At 43.9% G+C, this 18,053-nt stretch overlaps 1 protein-coding gene across 7 annotated transcripts in view; it reads right to left on the bottom strand.

Annotated features, from left to right (window-relative positions):
- Positions 1–18,053, bottom strand: part of LOC114798303 (pleckstrin homology domain-containing family G member 5-like) — a 52,215-nt gene that overhangs the window by 5,160 nt on the left and 29,002 nt on the right. For 6 of the 7 annotated variants that reach the window (XM_028993877.1, XM_028993880.1, XM_028993876.1 and 3 more), the window contains 13 exons: positions 13,870–14,011; positions 13,248–13,344; positions 12,787–12,838; positions 12,197–12,288; positions 11,983–12,119; positions 11,299–11,465; positions 2,139–2,321; positions 1,285–1,440; positions 1,106–1,201; positions 744–944; positions 544–654; positions 299–448; positions 50–187 (listed from right to left, as the gene is read on the bottom strand). In XM_028993877.1, coding sequence (XP_028849710.1) covers positions 50–187; positions 299–448; positions 544–654; positions 744–944; positions 1,106–1,201; positions 1,285–1,440; positions 2,139–2,321; positions 11,299–11,465; positions 11,983–12,119; positions 12,197–12,288; positions 12,787–12,838; positions 13,248–13,344; positions 13,870–14,011 — 1,722 coding nt within the window. Of the gene's footprint in view, positions 1–49; positions 188–298; positions 449–543; positions 655–743; positions 945–1,105; positions 1,202–1,284; positions 1,441–2,138; positions 2,322–11,298; positions 11,466–11,982; positions 12,120–12,196; positions 12,289–12,786; positions 12,839–13,247; positions 13,345–13,869; positions 14,012–14,581; positions 14,982–18,053 lie in introns of those variants that run through there. The other variant, XM_028993875.1, reaches the window with a different exon arrangement.

Below are 18,053 nucleotides of genomic sequence, written 5' to 3'. Positions count from 1 at the left end.
ATTAACACAACATCAGCTAATCATGTACAATATGGCTGCTGGCTCGTACCCGCTCAACCTCCTCACTGCCCCCTTCTGTTGCCTCATATGACTCTACCCGAGCGGAGATGGCTGCCAGCTTCTGTTGCTCCTCACGGTGCTGCATCTTAGCATCAATCTTGTTAATGAAGCCTTCAACACACATTACCTACACACACACACACACACACACACAACAGAGATATTAACCGATTTACTCATGGCATTTTATTTTTTTATATATCACCTTTTATCAATGTCATGTCTGTGCCTCTCTCACCATATTGTTGAGGGCATCTCGTACACTAGGGTCATCAGTCTTCTTCAGGATGGTCTTCAGTAGTAGGGGGTATTTAGTAAGTCTCTGATGAGGCTTCACCAGCATGTCGGCCAGCTTCAGACGGTTGCATTCCTTTTTAGCCTCCACCCACTAAAACCGAGAAGAGAACAGGTCGTCTGAGAAGAGAGGATACCACAACCACAGAGATGCAGCAGATTGGAGACAATACACAGAAAGGCGCTCACAGTGATGAAAATCTTGTAGAGCTCATTGTCCCTCAGCTGAGATCTCATGTACTCCATGCAGCCCTCCTCCTCCATGCAGTACTGGACATACGGCTGAAACCTGGAGCCAAACTACACATGCAAAGCAAACATTAAAATTGCATTCAATTAAGTACAAAATGTAATAGAGCACTCGCTAGAACTCTTTCATTTAAACTCACTGTTTCAAAGCCCTCCTGCAAGTCTGTGGGGTTGAGGAGCTTCCGGCCGTGTCTGGCATTGTTAAGTGCTGGCTGCATGACCTGCACCCACAGCTCTGTGTGTAGCCGGACCAAGTCCTGCACATTGCTGAAGAGACGTGCCGGCTCCACCTCGTTCAGTATCCCACTCGCATGCAGGTTCAGAAGACCACACAGGAACAGCTGCACAAAGGCGACAGAGCAGAAGAGAAGGCCTCAGCATGGAGCTCCACCAGGGGGACACAGACAAGGCCCCACTGAGGAGTTTAACTGGCACCAAATATACAAAACATACATATGGCAAGAACAGACAATAGCAGATGAGGAGGAGAGGAGAAACATACATCTGTTATGACTCTCAACTTCTTAATGTAGGCAGCTTCAGTCTGCAGAAGCTCCCAGATTGCCTCTTGTTGTTGGAACTGCCGTTTGGTCAACATCTAGACAAACAAAATAGACATCAGTACCCCTTATAACACTGGTCTCTGAACCCTTACAGCACATTTTCCCGTGTTTGTGTTACCTCTGGCTCATCCAGCAGCTGCTGCCAGCTCTCCTCCAGGTTGAAGCTGGTCTCCTCCTCCTCGTTGTGGATGGCGACCTGCAGGGACACCTTGGGCAGGCCGTAGTGTGTGTACATGTGCAATTTATTCTGGAGCTGCTCCACCCGGTCCACCTCCTACCAAGCACAGACCCAAATTCATTCAGACACAAATCCATTTTAAAACCATATATATATATATATACACACACTACACATATATATTTGTGAGATCACATGATCTATTGTCACCTTTCCTTAACCCTGAATTAAGTCATCACAAACACTCACACACACACCCTTTCCACTGAATAACACCACTTGCTGCAGTGAGTCAAAGCCCAGGCTGAAATTTAGTGTGTCTTCTCTAATACAGACTAAACACACACACTGACACACCAGACTCTACAGACACAATGTACATGTGTATATCACACTCCAGGCACAGAGAGATGCTCAGCTGTGTCAGTGAGTCCCCTCCTCCTCTTTTAAGGATTTATGTCTCGTCACACATTCGCTGAGAGCACTCACACACACGCACACACGCACGCATACACATGTCTAAATTAGCTGTGTGCTTTAAGACAGAACATCAGTGGTGGGAGGTTTTATTGGGGTGTGTGTGTGTGTGTGTGTGGTGTCTAAAGTGGCTGAGCTTTAAGGATGCTAACACCACAAATGGACCTGTCACACATGATTAATGGCCAAGGTTATTTGAGGACTTAGAAACATACACTCATAACTATATAATCCCCATCTTAGCCTGATTAGTGGTTTGTTTGCATTAAAAGATTCAGGTATTTGAACTGAAGCATTTGAGATAATGAAGGTCCCACCTTGATATAGCTGGTTCCTGCCCCAAAAATGCCACTGATGCGGATAGCTGCTTTGTTCTTCCAGGTCTCAGGGCCCGGGGCCAGTGCTGGGAAGGCTGGGCCGAGCTGAGACAGAGAGTCTGGGGACGGGATGTTGGCATCGCCCAGGAACTCTGTCATGTTTTTCCTGCGCCGTATCTGACCCTGAGAGAGAGAGTGAGTTAATACCTGACCGGTTTCAACAGTGCATGTGTGAGTGAGGAACAGAGAGAGAAAGAGGGACAGTGATACAAAAAAGGACAGAGAGTATGAGTCTGTGTAGGGAATGAGAGTATGAAGTGGAAACATAATCAGCAGACGTGTGTGTGTAAGTGTGAGTGCATGTGTGTGAGACACAGACACACAGAGAAAGTAAAACAAACAGAAACCCTGTGGATTCCAGACAGACATATGACATCACCAGCACTGCTACATCCATCACAACACTCATCCTCTATACACACACACACTGTGGTGAAGGACTGCACAGATAAACAAACAGACTGATGCTTTTTCCTGATGGGAAACATGATCATGAGATGTGGGGGTGACAGTTTTGTGTATTTAAATCTTAGTGAGTACTAAATGTCCTAATAAAGACTCTACAATCCTTTACAATCCCCACTTTCACAATATTTAGTGAAAGTGAGGACATGTTGATTTCCTCACCAGGAAACATGTATTATTTCTAGGCTTTTACGACTTGGTCCTCACAAAGATCTAAAAAAATAAAAAAAATAAAAAACAAATAAAAACAAACGAGTGTGATGTGAGTTGTGGGGCTACCGGCACGGCGTTGCTTAAAGCCGCTGGTCTGAGGTCACTCATTGTTCTGTGTGCATTGTCTATCGACGAGAGAATCTCCACCGCTAAACAAACAGGGCACGGAAGGAAGTGGTCCGTTAGTATAACAGCTGGACACACACTGGACACACAGGAACTGTTTAGTGCGCTTTAGTGAGTGCCAATCAGCAGCAGTTTGATTTGATACTTAACTACAGTTAAAACAAAACTGGCCAACATGGGTGGTAGTGGCCTAGTGGGTAAGACACTCGCACTTCAAATCCCACTTACTACCATCGTGTCCCTGAGCAATACACTTAACCTTAAGTTGCTCCAGGGAGACAGTCCCTGTAACTACTGATTGTAAGTCGCTCTGGATAAGGGTGTCTGATAAATGCTGTAAATGTAATGGCCGATGGCAGCGTGATCTAAAACGGTACAGATAGCTGATGGACGGCCATAACTGCTTATAAATTGTTCATTAACCAGGGCAGTCAGGTGAAGAAAAAGCACTCATACAAAGAGCTTTCTGATGTATCTGATACATGCCTGGATTCACCTTCCCAAAATGCACCTCTGACTGTGCTGGTGGGAAGCTAAAGCGTCTCTACAGGGTATCCAAGTTATTGATCAGCCTGCTGCCTTTTATCTCTCCTCTACTGTACTGTACTGTAGTCTGGGGGTGGCAGTAGCCTAGTGGGTAACACACTCGCCTATAAACCAGAAGGGCACAAAGTCATAGATTCAAACCCCACCTGCTACTTAACCCGGAGTGTCTCTCCCTGTAGTCTAGTCCCTGTAACTACTGATTGTAAGGCACTATTAAATAAGGGCGTCTGATAAATAATGTAAATGTACAGCAACAGAAAACAATTTTACATTGTTGTTTTACATTCTATAAATATAAAAAGTGCTCACATAAGTACATAAGTACATTAAATAACATTGAACAATTTTTTCCATTAGTGGTTGATGAGTAAGACGCAATGAAGGCAGTGGAGGAAATCAAGAAAAATCACCCAAAACAAAGCTCCAGTGGCTAAGTTTAGAAACTCTTCTCAGCATCGACTGAGCGGGCTGTCTGCAGAGTGACCGAAAAGGGGGATCTCTGAGCAAACTGCACCGAGGAAAAGACACAGGTGGCAGGAAGTGACACATCCCCGGAGATGGGAAGGAGCGTGGCCGGCTGCCCGGAGACGACTCTGAGCACCGTTCTGCTGGAGGACTGCCCTGCAGCTTTGCTCCAGAACTAATTATTTCAATGACACCTCCCCTGCATTCATTACAATGCACATCTAATTATATTATATTCATTTGAATAAAATCATAATATGGCAATAAATCACTGCATCAGATATGCAGTGAACACAGAGAGCTAAATCATTAACATCCTCTGAGGATTAATTTGAAAAAGGAAACATCATGCACACTTTAAATGGCAAAATGACAGTGTTGTTATTCACAATCCGAAACGAAAAAAAATGCAGCCCTGGTTACACGGCGAGATGATTCAGAACGCATCTGTGGTCCCAGGCAGAGACCCGCTACTCACCATGGTAGCGAGTGGCATGTCCAAACCAGAGAAGACCATGGTAATCCTCCAGATGGGATTTCACAAAACTAGAGCCATAGAGACTCCACTCCGGCTGCCCACTTTACTCTCTTTTCTCCGAGCTCAACATCTGCTGAGATGGCAGACAGTCCAGCACCCACCTTAAATTAGTGCGGACAGAATTTACGGCAGATAAAGAACAAAAATAAATAAATCTCCCAGTAGTTCTCTCAGGTCACCGTCCTCGCTCTTGTTTTCAGAGAATAAAACGGAGAGTGCGAGGCTGCCTTTGTGCATAGCTCATAATCACGGTCCTGCTGCTACGGAAACCAGCAGGACCCAGTCCCATTAAACGGACCAGAGAGGTGGGGGGCGGGGAAAACACGGTCCTGGTCCGCCCCTCTCATACATCCTGAAACCCCAGCTGCCTTTCTTTCTTCACCACTTTTGCATTCGTTTTCTATTTTCTTTACACATTCTAATGCTACTGATCCAGAGGGAACCACATCAGACATACAATTATGAACTTAATATATATATATTTTTTTTACTTTCCTTAAACCGCAGCAGCAGCCATATGGGTAAAAAAGCAGCCTGTGAACTTGACTTCACCCTTCTCCACAGTTGTGTCCTGGGAGTCCCCCCCCGCCCCCCACCAGACTTTACTGCATTTGTCTACAAGGAAGTGACCTTGAAATTGTAGCGTGTAAATATAAAGGGAAAACCCCGCACGCTATGAATACAACAACAGGGAGGGGGGGGGGGGTGCAGCTGAGATGCAGCTGAGATTGGAGCTGCCAAAGTCAGCCATGCCAGATCCTGCAAATGCCTCATCCAAGGGAGGATGTCAGAGTCCTGGAAAATTAGCTGGACGAGACATGGAATAATCAGTGGGAACTTAACACTTCCACATGCCACTACCGCAGCTGCATGTTACACTTAAATCTGAGTTGAACAAGTTTTGCCTTGGGGAAAAGAACATCCAATTGATCAATTCATTTAAATGTATGTGGGTGTGTCTTGGTGCTATTGAACTAATGGTCTTTGATCAGGTTCTGATTAATGGGGGGAACAATGGGATGCAAATGGCTGCGATTTCTCAGGTACAGTGCCCGTTCAGAGTAGCTTTCCCACAAAAGCCCCACTGAGGGGCGATTAAATCAATGATCAATTCATGACCAAACTAACAGACTTGGCAATAGCAGTTCCAGCTAAATTCACACATACACAGTGTTCAGTGTACCACACTCATGGCCATTTATACACACTACAGTATTCCCATGAACAGGGATCATCAGAAGAGCATATGTGCTGATGGTGAGAAATAATCAGCTAAAGAAATGAAACCAGACCAGATATTAACAAGATATTAAAAAACAACAAAGATGGTTGTTTCAATCACAAAGGTTTAAATAGTCTTAAACAGAACCTGCATTCAAAACACACCCAAACATGTGACCTTGACTCACCTGACTCTGATCCTCAGAGGTAGTCTCCAAAGGTGGGGCATCCGGAAGGTTCTCAGGGCTCATATGGAGCAAGTCCCAGCTGCGCCATGACGACAAGCGTCCAAAACGCACCATTATCCTACTTCTGCCACCAGTGTGCTAGAATGCTAGCAAAAATGCCCACACCACTCCACCCCCCAAAACGGAACCAATGCCAATGCACTCCAAGCAGTTCCAGACCATCAGGAAGATGAAGAGGGTGGGCAGAAGATGGCTTCTGGTGGCAGAGGAGATCTAGCAGGTTCTGCCTCCCACTGTGTGTGCACCTCCACGTGTGTGAGGCTGTGATAACAGATAACCGTGGCAGGGCCCTCCCACCTCACACATACTCCACACCTCATTACTCTGACCTTCTCCTTCACACTTTCAAATAGCTTCACACATTCACATTTGTGTTTTGTATGTGTGTGTGTCTGTAAGAGAGACTTAATTGCCTTCAGCTAAAACTGAAACTATAAAACACACACACACACAAAAAAAGTGGGACCAGCAAAGTAGACAAAGTCCAATAAGAAATGCACACACACATACACACACCAGTTAAGTTAGGGGTCTCTTTATAAAAACGTACCAACATTGTGTGCTAATGTGCTGTCTGTCTCATTGTTGTCTACGTTTTTTTTTTTTTTTAATTGTTAAAATGTTATTCTTGCACTGCCCATGTACCATGATGTGTCCCTGTCCTAAACACAGAGCAAGGCACTGACAGGGTGAGCAGAAACCGCGGGAATGGCAAAAGTCTTTTGTACTTGTCCTTTAAACATATTAACCTCCCATCTACAGACATTCAGATTGGTCAACAGCAAAAACAGCTGATAATGGCTTTTCTTTAATCATTAAGCAACATATAAACTGGGTAAGAATCGAAAGATAACTAAACTTAACAGTTCGGTTCAGAGTGGTGCCACACCTCAATCTGGGCTGAAACCCCCAATAAGGCTGAAAAGCTCAGGTGACCTGACCGGAGGCCTGCAGGTCCCAGCAGCATTCACCCAGGTCGCTTCGATTCCAGATGGAGCCTAGGTGACCTTTGTTTAATTGGCGGGTTTAATCAGGGGGGTCAGTGGAGGTAAGAGAGGAGGAAGAACATGGTTTCCTGCAGCGGCGTGTGTGAACTACAGTCGGCTCCCACTGTGGAGTCTTCCTTTGAAGCCTGCTTCCAACAGGGTGCTTCTCCTGATGTGTGGACGGGCGTGTTGGGTTTTTAAACCGTACCGTATAGTACTTTATGACATTTATTACCAACATATCAACAACATGAGTAAAAATGAGTCAAGGGAAATTAAATCTGCATCAGCTAATCCCTGGCCCGAGGGCTGATTGACACCTGTGATTGAGTCACCTGACTGTGGCTGTCTGTCTGTCTGATAAAGAGCGTGAGCTCTATGGCACAACAAACAGGCCCTTTGGCCATAAAATACGAGACATTGCATCAAAAGCACTGAATTTGGAGACAAACTAGATTTAACACAATTTTTTTTTAATTTAACAAATTGCATTGCTAATTTACAACTAGTCAAGACAGAAATGTGCCATTCAACAATTACCTAATTTATTCCTAAACAAGCTTCCAATTGATCTGTTCACATGGGGGTGAATAAACTAAGAACTACAGTCAGGCTAATCATTTAATGAGAATGAAGTGATGGCAATTATTACATGTTCAACATATTCAACAATCTGGATCTGTGAAGAAAATCTACTGCCAATAAAAATGTTGTCTTTGACAATAACTTTGGACAAGGCCCAGTACGAACATTATACAAACGTCTGTATTCAAAAACCTGCCTGTTTGCAAATAATTAGCATACACTAACATCCATTTCAAATGAAACTCAACACACCTTTGATGTTCTATGGTGCTGCATTGATGTTAAAATGGTGACGTTACACCTCTATATGCCACTTTATTCGGCTGAATCAGAAACCGAGCTTAGCAGAAATTTCAACTAAACCAATCCTTCAAAAGCAAATGGATGAAACGATAAATGATTGACCTGTTCCCTTCAAAAGCAAATCGAATTAGATCAACAAAGCCCCAGGAATGAATGAGTGGGGATGGGGTGCAGCGGCTCACAAAGGTCAAACTTTGGTGCGCGGGTCACACTCAGTGGGCACCTATCCCACATAGTGATGCAAAAAGCTTGAGAGGAAAGCATAAAAGAATTGTCACCATGTCAACACTCCTGTAAATGAGCTAGACAGAGAAGTGCAGTAACTTACTCTGATCTCTGATGGAGTCTCATGATATCTGGTAGCAAGACATTCTCAGCACATCCTGGAGGTCTTGCGATCTGTGAGATCGGGTCTCCATGGTTCAGACAAATCTCTTTGACATGTTCCTCAAACAACAGAATCAAGCTTTTCAGTTTTTGTACTGTACTGTGTCGTACTGTAGTCTTCACGCACCTATGATCCTATCCAACAGTGTCATCAATTTAGTATGCACACATTGATTTGTGCGCAAATTGGCCATACATTTCCAATCTGACATCTCTGTGGCAGTTTTGATGTTCAGACAGAAATTTCAATGTCTTTGTTGCATGAAGTTACTCCAAAAACCTAGAGAAAAGTAAAGAGGGGTCTTTTATCGTGGAGATGCTTGGAGTTTTAAGCAATAAATAAAGTCAGTGAAAAATGCTACAAGCTGAAAGCAACAAATTAAACTAAACTCTGTGCTGCCTTTGCTCTAGTCGCTGGTATATTTATAATTATTTTAGCTGATGAAGCAGATTCTTCCATTGCGGCCGTCCGCTTAGCACCTATAAACGCTCATCTATCTTTCATCTACATATTTTGGAAGCTTCGCTGAACCATTGCAAACACTATTTATAGTGACCTCCTGTTCCAAACCTCTATTTATAGCTGTCTAACCAAAACAGAGTGGACAAAAATGGACCTTTAATAGGCCACGGCATCGCTGCCACTTCCCCATGTTAAAATCCGGATTTGTGGTCAGGCTGACATGTTCTTGACCCCTCTCAGATGCACCGATATAGTGGTCAAAATAACAAACGCTGAAATTCAAATTACACGGAACATACTTAGAACACAATCTAACACATGACGTAAAAATGACCTGGGAGACCAGGTGGAGTCTCTTCCAGGAAAAAAAAAGATGTTTGTGTGTAGGTGTGTGTGTGTGAGCGTGCATGTCTGTTGGGTGTTCTCACAGCGAGACTTTGTATTCTGCTACTGTGATGCAAATGAAACTGTCTGCTGTCGCCAGGCAAATGAGTCTCACTTGCTCTCTTTCTCCATCCCATCCACACACACACACACACACACACACACACACACACACACACACACACACACACACACACACACACACACACACAGGATCAGCCGGTTCGCAGGACCAGGCATTGAAAGGCTGTATCGCTGCTCTTTTTGCACCCCCTGATGGACAGAAAGTGAATTGTTCCCGGTTTTCAAAAAATACAGACTGCCTAAACTGAAATTATGTACTGAAATTATATACTTGTTGTGAGACAAATCCAAATTTATAGAAATAAATGAATACAAATAAGAAATACAGCAATCTGAGAACTAACTAGCCACCCTCTTCGTTTTTGTTTGAGTGTCATTATTTATGGCACCATATTTCCTCACTGTGTACAGTAAGTAAACCAAACCAATAATGACAGTAGTCACATTTAGACGCGATACATCTTCAAACCACATGGTTACTGTTAACACTTGGACCTCTGAATTAACTTTTAGAAGTTATAAATTCATGTTCTCAGGCTCCCTCCACACAGGGGAAGCACATGGTTGTTCAACAGGTTGTGAAAAGCAATCCCTTCCAAATCTTTACGTGATCTACATCATGTGGTCATGTTGCTGGTTGATTATGATCAGCAATCATCTGGACTCCACCTAAACCTAAAACAGCCTTGGAAAAGCCCTTTCACAAGCACTTAAAAAATGCACACTCAGCTTGATGAGCTCCATTTCATAAGTCCCAAGTAAACTCCAGGCTAGAAACCACATGCAGCGAAGGATCAAACTCTTGTAGGTAGACCTCAGAGTAAAAGAAGTGTAAGGGCAGGGGATTTAGTAGGCTTTGGATTGAGAGATACCTGAGGAGAGGGCTGTTGCATAACTCAGCACAGGGGGGATGACAGGCTGCAGTAAAGGGCCGACTGGTGTGTCTGGTTACGGCTGCGTCGCCTCAGCCAATCAGGCTGTGCAGCTGTACCCTAACAGGTGATTAAGATAAAAACCAACCAAGGAGCGTAGTTACGGCATCCATCCATCCATTCATCCATCCATCCGTGCAATGTTACAAACAGCCCCTTCTGTGGCCCTTTCTCCATCTAATAATCTCACTCACTGGTTTCAGTCGCCACTCGCTGTCTGCTTTCGTAATCAGAACCAGACTGTTACGTAAAAAACAAGGAGAAACAGGTATTGAATATCAACATTTCGGCTACAAAAACAGTGCTACAAACATGGACAACATATTCATTGGTATAAACTACTGCTCAAAAGACTGCGGTCATTTTGAAATATCACCGCCCCCCCTCTCACGAAAACTCAAGAATAATTGTTGCTGATAGCAGGCATCTCTAAATGTATGATTATGTTCCATTCATTCACAGATAAACAGGGGTCTGGTTTACTTTACATTTGTGTAAATGTGGCTTACTCCATGACGCTTCTGCACTCGTGTGGAGCCTTTGGCATCAATGCAATGGGACCAGAATTGTGGGGAGGCATCGGGACAGAGCAAGCTCACGCAAGGCCCATCGCACACTATAGTTCAGACATGTTGCGAGTACATATAATCTTCTGCCGTGGTTACATTAATGTCAGCATTACCACCAGACACACCTTGTGTAATTAAATGCACTTTACTTATATTCACACGTAAATCTCTCCTTTTGGTGCCATACATGCCTTGCATCCAACTCACATCCCCACAATTACACAGGTTTACGTGCGCACTGACTGTTCCACATGCAGGCTCAAACATTAAATCACAGTGTAAACTGTTTAAGACCCACAACAGTGTGTGAGAGATTGTGTATGTGTTTGTGTAACTGTATAAAGAGGTGAAAAAGAGGTGAGATCCATATGGGCACATTTGACAAAAATGTTCTTTATAAAATATAGTCCACTAAGAATAGAATCATACTTAAATAAAATTAGGAAAAATGTCACTTATACCCATATGGTTCTTACTGTGTAATACTTTGTGTGTGAGTTTGTATGACAGAGTCAGATGTGAACACAAGAAGAAACACAAAGGAAGCATGATGTGTATGTGTATTTTTTGCGTCTACACACTCACAAGCAGGTCAGCAGTGCTGTCTCGACGTCCCAGAGACCCATGTTCACTGCGCTCAGTGGGGGAGAGAATGTAGGGGCTCTGCCCCACCACTTGCTTCATATTGGGAAGACTGAGTGAGCGCAGGTCCTTGACACACTGCTCCACTTTGAGCTCATCACCAGGGCGCGCTGCAGAACACACACACAATCAGTTCACATGCAAACACACACGAGAACAAGCCAGAACTTCCAATACTGAAATGAACAGGAACCTGTGCCCTAGGCTGAAACATCAGCACCTGAAGCTACAACAGACTGTTTTAAAAACCCAAATCTCCCACAGGTTAACACGCCTTTTAGATCTTGTTACGCAAGAGGCAGCCGGTTCTGTGGTAAGCCAGACATGGCCATGCGTGTGCAGAGGTGTGTGTGTGTGGGCATGCAGACTATCTGATTACAACTGGTACGGAGATGTGCAAGAGTTTATGGGGAGTTGTTATCTGATTTAAAGTCAGGGGAAATGCATTTTGAATGCAGGTGGACATCAGTGAGAGACAGAGCTAGAGGTCAAAAAAAAAAAAAAAAAAAAAGGTCTCCACACTCAAGAATCTCAAAACTGAAAACAGCATTTTAATTAGATAAATGACTGTGTAGACAATATTTTGCCACTGGAGACGTTCAGTTGTGTTAGAAACAGTTTGCTCACCTTTCACTTTAAGATAGTGGCCACCGAAGCGGTAGGCCTCGAAGCTGAGCTGGAGTGGAGTGTTGGACTGATCCAGGAACAGGTCGACACGGGACAGCTCAATGCCCTTGCGCTCAAACACAGGGCCCAATACTTCCCTGCAACATACGTACGCACGTTACAGAAAAAGACAAATTCCGGATACCTGGAGATTTTAACTATGAATGCTACTCACTGTAGGCTCCTCTTCTTCAGTGCAGGCACAATCTCGGTTTCGATGTCAACGTTCAGGTCGAACTTCAGGGTGAAGCACTCCTTGCGGGGATCCTGCAGATGGAAGATACTAGTTCAAAATGCATGCACACACAGACAGCTTTGCTAGTGCTAACAGATCTTAAAGAGGGCGTGGCCTGTGTGCAACACCCTGCCCCCTCCCAAAACTGAGCCAGTACTGAGACACCCCTTAGAGCATTATTCCATTCCACATACAGAACCGTTTGGTACTACAAAACGTTAAGCTTCTAAGGGTGGTTTGTAGAGAAAAACTTTGCTGATTGGTCAAGCATCACACAATCATATCTGGAGTGACACCACACACACAAACGAACACATTCCAGAAGGAGACGAGTTGTTATATAATCACCTGAACTCTAATAGACCACACACACAGACAATCACTATCTACACATGGAAACTTTTTTAGTAGAGTATTCAGTGCTGTGCTATCACAGTCGACCGTATCTTAATTGTACGCTTTGCATCAGACACTCAGCATCACCCAGCGAGCACCATATCTGATGCATCAGTCCATTGTTGAACACTCACATCCGTGTGGCGTCGCCGTGGTTTCTTGGGTTTCACTGCAGTTTTCCGTTCCCTGTGATGACACAAAATCAACCACACACACACACACACACACACACACACACACACACAAAAAAAAAAAAAAACCTTAACAACAGGAAAGACCAAAGGGTGCTTCTGTTCATTATCTGAAAAATGCTGGAAGGGCTTAATGGAGATATTAAATCTAAACACCAATCATTAACGTAAGACCAGCACATACAAGATCTAGCTTGTAAATTTTGAATAAGAATACATAAATCTAGAAGTAAATATTAATCACTCGTTTAAAAAAAATCAAATCATCTGTTTCCAGATTTATTTGAGTTATTGCACTTAAAAAAGTTATTCATGTTATTCATTATTTTATTGATCTGTACTCCATAAGTTTGTTTTGTGAATGTGGGAGTGAAGAGTCAAAAGTGAGTGTAAGAGAGGCTGACCTTGGTTCGTTGCTTCCCTCCTCATCATCCTCCTCAGGGGGAGGGCTGGTTCGGGGAGGACAGGAGCGGGTTGACACGTTTCGAGCCAGAACGGACCCTTCATGAGTCAGAGGAAAGCGTGTGTAAGCCTGGTGCATGTGTGTGTAGACGTCTGGAGCAGGTATGAATGTGTGGGTGGGTGGACGTCTGATCTTAAAAGGAAGGTGACGTGGCATCTTTTTTCCTAACCTTTCTTGGCCTTCAAGCACTAATGAGCTCACATTCCGAAGGCCCCACACTGGGGTTGCCAACCATCACAGTCCAATCATATCATGAATTAAAATCTAAAACTGAACCAGTAACATAGCCCCTCCATACACAGGGCATCTTCGTCAGTCATCTAAATAAATACATATTTCCCAGCCATTGTCCAATTCGAGACGTAATTCAAGTCACTGTCTCATGCCTCTGTTTTAGATGCTGTAATGTTTGCAGTTTTTTATCCATGAAAACACGCTCTTTTTAAAGCTGAGACTGCAAGCTCTTTCTTGTCTGGTGAAAGTCAGTATGTTGGGCATGTCTGGCATATCATTTGGGATATTAGGTCATTGTTTTGGTGGGATTACATGGGTGCAAGAAGTACCTTGTGGTTGGAGGTCAAAACGTGGGTGGCGGTCAATGTGCATGCTGTTTGGCGCGTCGGAGTGGCAGCGGGAGTCGCATGTTGGGCACAGCAGAAGTGGACTTTTACCGTTCAATTCCTGGCAGTCGGGGTGGTGGCACACCTGCAGGGGACAGGGGAGAGACGGGAGGTCAGCGCGTTTCCAATATATATACATTTTCCCGTTTTAAGGGTCGAGTTATATCTTCTAATTAAATGTTGATAAATGTTGATCTGAGACTCTATACATCAGCCAGTGTAGGAGTGTTGGTCTCTCTTATCTCTGTAATGTGCTTGTGTAATGTGTACATGTGTGCACAGGCAGGCGCGCGCGCACACACACACACACACACACACACACACGCACACACCCTCATCTGGAGCAATGGCTGCTCCTGTCACTGCGGAATATGTGATCAGGACAAGTGTGTCGGTGCAGGGAACACAGCCCTGTCCCATAAAGCCAAGTCAGCGTCATCAGTCTTCATTACTGCAAAAGCAGTAATATCCATTAATGCATTACAATTTAATCTGTGCACCGCTTTTGACAGATTAGATGCCAACAAAGCCGATTTGCAGGGAACTGCAGCCTAAACCCCTCCAGCCAGAACAATGCAAGCAACAAGGCCACCTACATAACACACAATAATCTCTCACAGGATAAAAGTTATTCCCAAAATGACTGCGCTCTTACCTTCCACACCCTATCATGTGCGCACGGCCCCCCATCTGTGACCGCAACCACTGGCCGTTCCATGCCGGCTCCCAAAAGCACAGGGAAAAAAGCAGAGCGGGCTACAGCACCCAACACGGATTCTTTCAGATCCTTCCCGTCTTCTTCTCTCCGCGCTGCGATGCTGGGATCCCTCCTCTCCTCCCCCATCCAAAACGCACGGCTGATCTCTCTAATTAACCCCCCCGTCCAGCATGTCTAGCCAGGTTAAGCACACAGAGGAAGGGGGGGGGTCCTTCGTGAATTAGTCAGCCAAGAGAAGAACCGAAGACGGTTTCCGAAGACCAGAGCCCCCTCCCTAATCAGCGACAGCGCTCCATCATTCCCTGTCTGAGTGACACCGGGAAGAGCAACTGAGCGGGTGAGACGAGGGGGAGAGAGGCAGTGGGAAATTAAACTCCTCCTCTCTCCTGTAGACGCTGGTGGCTCCACACACACACACACACACACACACACACACACACACGGTTTTTAAAAATAGCCCCCATGAGCCAGACCCTGTTGATGCACCAGTCCCAATCAGCACAATTGAGTTAAGAGCACTTTCATGTGTCCCCGACGGGGAGACTGAGAACGGAGCGTGTCGGGCGAGTCTGTGTCCCGCCCCAAACAGAACCCATGCGCAAGTGCATGTGCTCAGTAATGCAGCTGCATCACAATGCTACACGCATCACATTACAGACAGAATTACAGAAATAAGTCCAGATTCCATGTACAATTTTAAAAAATATATATATTACAACAAAACCAGCAAGACATGATTCCTTTATTAAGTCAAATAACAGTAGAAGTGCTTAACTAATGATCTGTTCCATGTAAAAATGGATTTATCCCAACACTGATCTACTGAACACAGCCTCAGAGCAGCCTCGCTACAACAAAGCCAAAAAGCATGCAGACGGGGCAGACAAAGAACAGCAGACTGAAGACAGAAGTGTATTGTTCTTCTGAGAAGAACATTCTGGATGAGATGCCCTCAGCACACTCACAGTAAGAATGATCAAATTAGAGCTGAATTGTCCATTCATAACTCAACTCAACTGATTTTTCAATGTATTATCAATACATTTTAATAATAGAGCACATATTGAGGCTGCAGTTAAGCCTCAGTTCACACCATGTTACATAAAAACTGTAAAGCTGACCCCCTGCTTTAATACAGCGTGATTTATGAATCTGGATAAGCCATGAGTGATTAAAATATATTAGTATACAGTTTGAAATTATCTGTTAGAAGAAGAAATCAGCACAGTTAATATTTAATGACACTATATCCATTACATATTTGATGTGTTGTCCCTCATATTGTAGTTTAAATATTATTGTTATTTTCAGTCTGCTTTTGAGTTGCTGATGTTGCACAGTATGGTTATTAAGTGTGAAATTAATGTATAGCATCTGTACAGGATCTGAGCCTATAAAATGAGCATTTCAACAGAACATGACACTTGGATAATTAGCACAGGATTGAGAGTCAGAGATGCTAAAGGGAGTGAATTTAATGCTCCCAAAAGTACCTGCACAAAAGTGGTTCTTAGAGACCTCTTCATAAAATAATATTCCTGTTTGAAATGTGAACACACACTTGTTTGGCTTTGTAAGAGCTTTAAATCATACTTCACTGATAAAGAAAATGATGCACAGCATTAACAGATGAAGGTTGCGGCTTCTCTGGGACCATCAGTAGTGTAGTTCAGTATTCCTCTTCTGCTCAAGAAATTGCAGGGCAGGCATAACACCTGCACCTCCAAAACAAGGGTCCATACTAAAGCATGAAGCATCCATACTAAATGAACCTCACCAAAGTTTATACTTGTGTCCCAAAGATTAAAGCCAGAAGTCTGGAACAAGTAGTAAACTACAACCAGGGGGTCTTCAGAGGCCCAAACCTGTGATTGGGAGCGAGTGTGGAGTCTCAGGAAAACTAATGTAAGATACCAGCACAGGAATCAGAGCTACAAAATCACAGCTGCTGTTTGAACACAGTAAGAAAAAAAAAGGAGAACGTAGCATCAGTAGATCCCAATTACAGGACAAAGAGGCAGGGATCATGTTGAAGGGCAGCAGGCGTGTCCCCTGTTGCTGTGTCCTTGTCAGTCCGCTTTTAAGGGGGATTAGGGAAGTAAGTGTCTGTAGAGTGTGTGTAGGGGTAGGGGTGCAAGTGTACGACAGAGAAATAACACACACACAATTAGTATATTGGTCATTAATTCACCAACATATACTCACATGTACAAGCGTGTCTATAACACATCGGAGGTTGAACTTCTTCTGCTTCTACCAGAGCTGCGTGGCAGCTGCAAGCATGCCAACATTCCAACTCACACACACACAAGAACACAAGCCAAACAGACACACGTGCGTATATTGAATTAAGGGTATTGTGTTTCCACAAAGCAGCTGTGGCATGCCTGCTCCCAAGAGACACATGAAGGCTTTTGGCCAACATAATGTTTCTCCACACACACACACACACACACACACACAAAGCGGTCATTCCCAGGAAATCCAATCAACACGTTTAAAAAATATGCTTCTGATGAAGAAAGACCATAGAACTTAGAATATTTCTGCCATTTGGAACAGAATTCCATAAGCTCATTAGGACTTGAAGCTTCTTGTCAAGAGAACATAGAACTTATGCATATCACCTTAAATTTTTTGATATGGATTAATATAAACCTTAGATTCAGAAGAACTCAAAAAAGGTACAAATCAGTAATATCTTGCCTCAGTATTCACTTCCACATGCCCAGTCTAGAACAATAGACCCTAGTGTCCAAGCATGGTGTTACACAAACATCAAACCGCAGCTGAACATTTCACTGCAGCTCAACTCCAGACTGACTGTGTTTAAAATGAATTGTGCTCTTTTTGAGGGAAGGGCGAGACTAATTGTACAGCTTGTCCCCCCTGTCCTACCCCCCTTCAACCTACAATTACATAACGGAGCAGTAAGCAAATGTCTGTGTGCTTGTGTCTGTGTTCGTGTACATATGTGATGAATGTTACGTGACGGGGATAAAAACAGCCTCTTTACACACAAAATCGCTATTGTCCCACCTCAGTCCTATCATTAAAGGGAATTAGATAGACTCTAGAAAGTAAAGCAATTATCACCATGAAGTCATGTAGAAAACAGATAAGAGTACCTAAAAAGGCCTTTAAAATACATTTGCTTAAATTAGCTGCATTCAATTGGTAATTTACCAGTTCAGTCTGGTTTAATGGCGCTCACTGGGTGGGTAATAGGTGGGTCTGAACTTGTGATTTTTGGAGGTTAAATGGATGAAAGCTCCTGCATCTCTCAGTCGTTTTTAAGCTGTGGGTGGGGACGACCACGCTGAGGTGGGGGATTAACTTAACTGGAACAATATAATTTCGCAAATTTAATAGACGGGATCAGAGTCTCAGCACAGCCCACCGCATTTCA

This window comes from Denticeps clupeoides, chromosome 10, assembly GCF_900700375.1.
Source record: "Denticeps clupeoides chromosome 10, fDenClu1.1, whole genome shotgun sequence".
NCBI lineage: Eukaryota > Metazoa > Chordata > Actinopteri > Clupeiformes > Denticipitidae > Denticeps > Denticeps clupeoides.
Note: the sequence above shows the minus strand (reverse complement) of the source record. Positions and strands in the feature narration are given on the sequence as shown.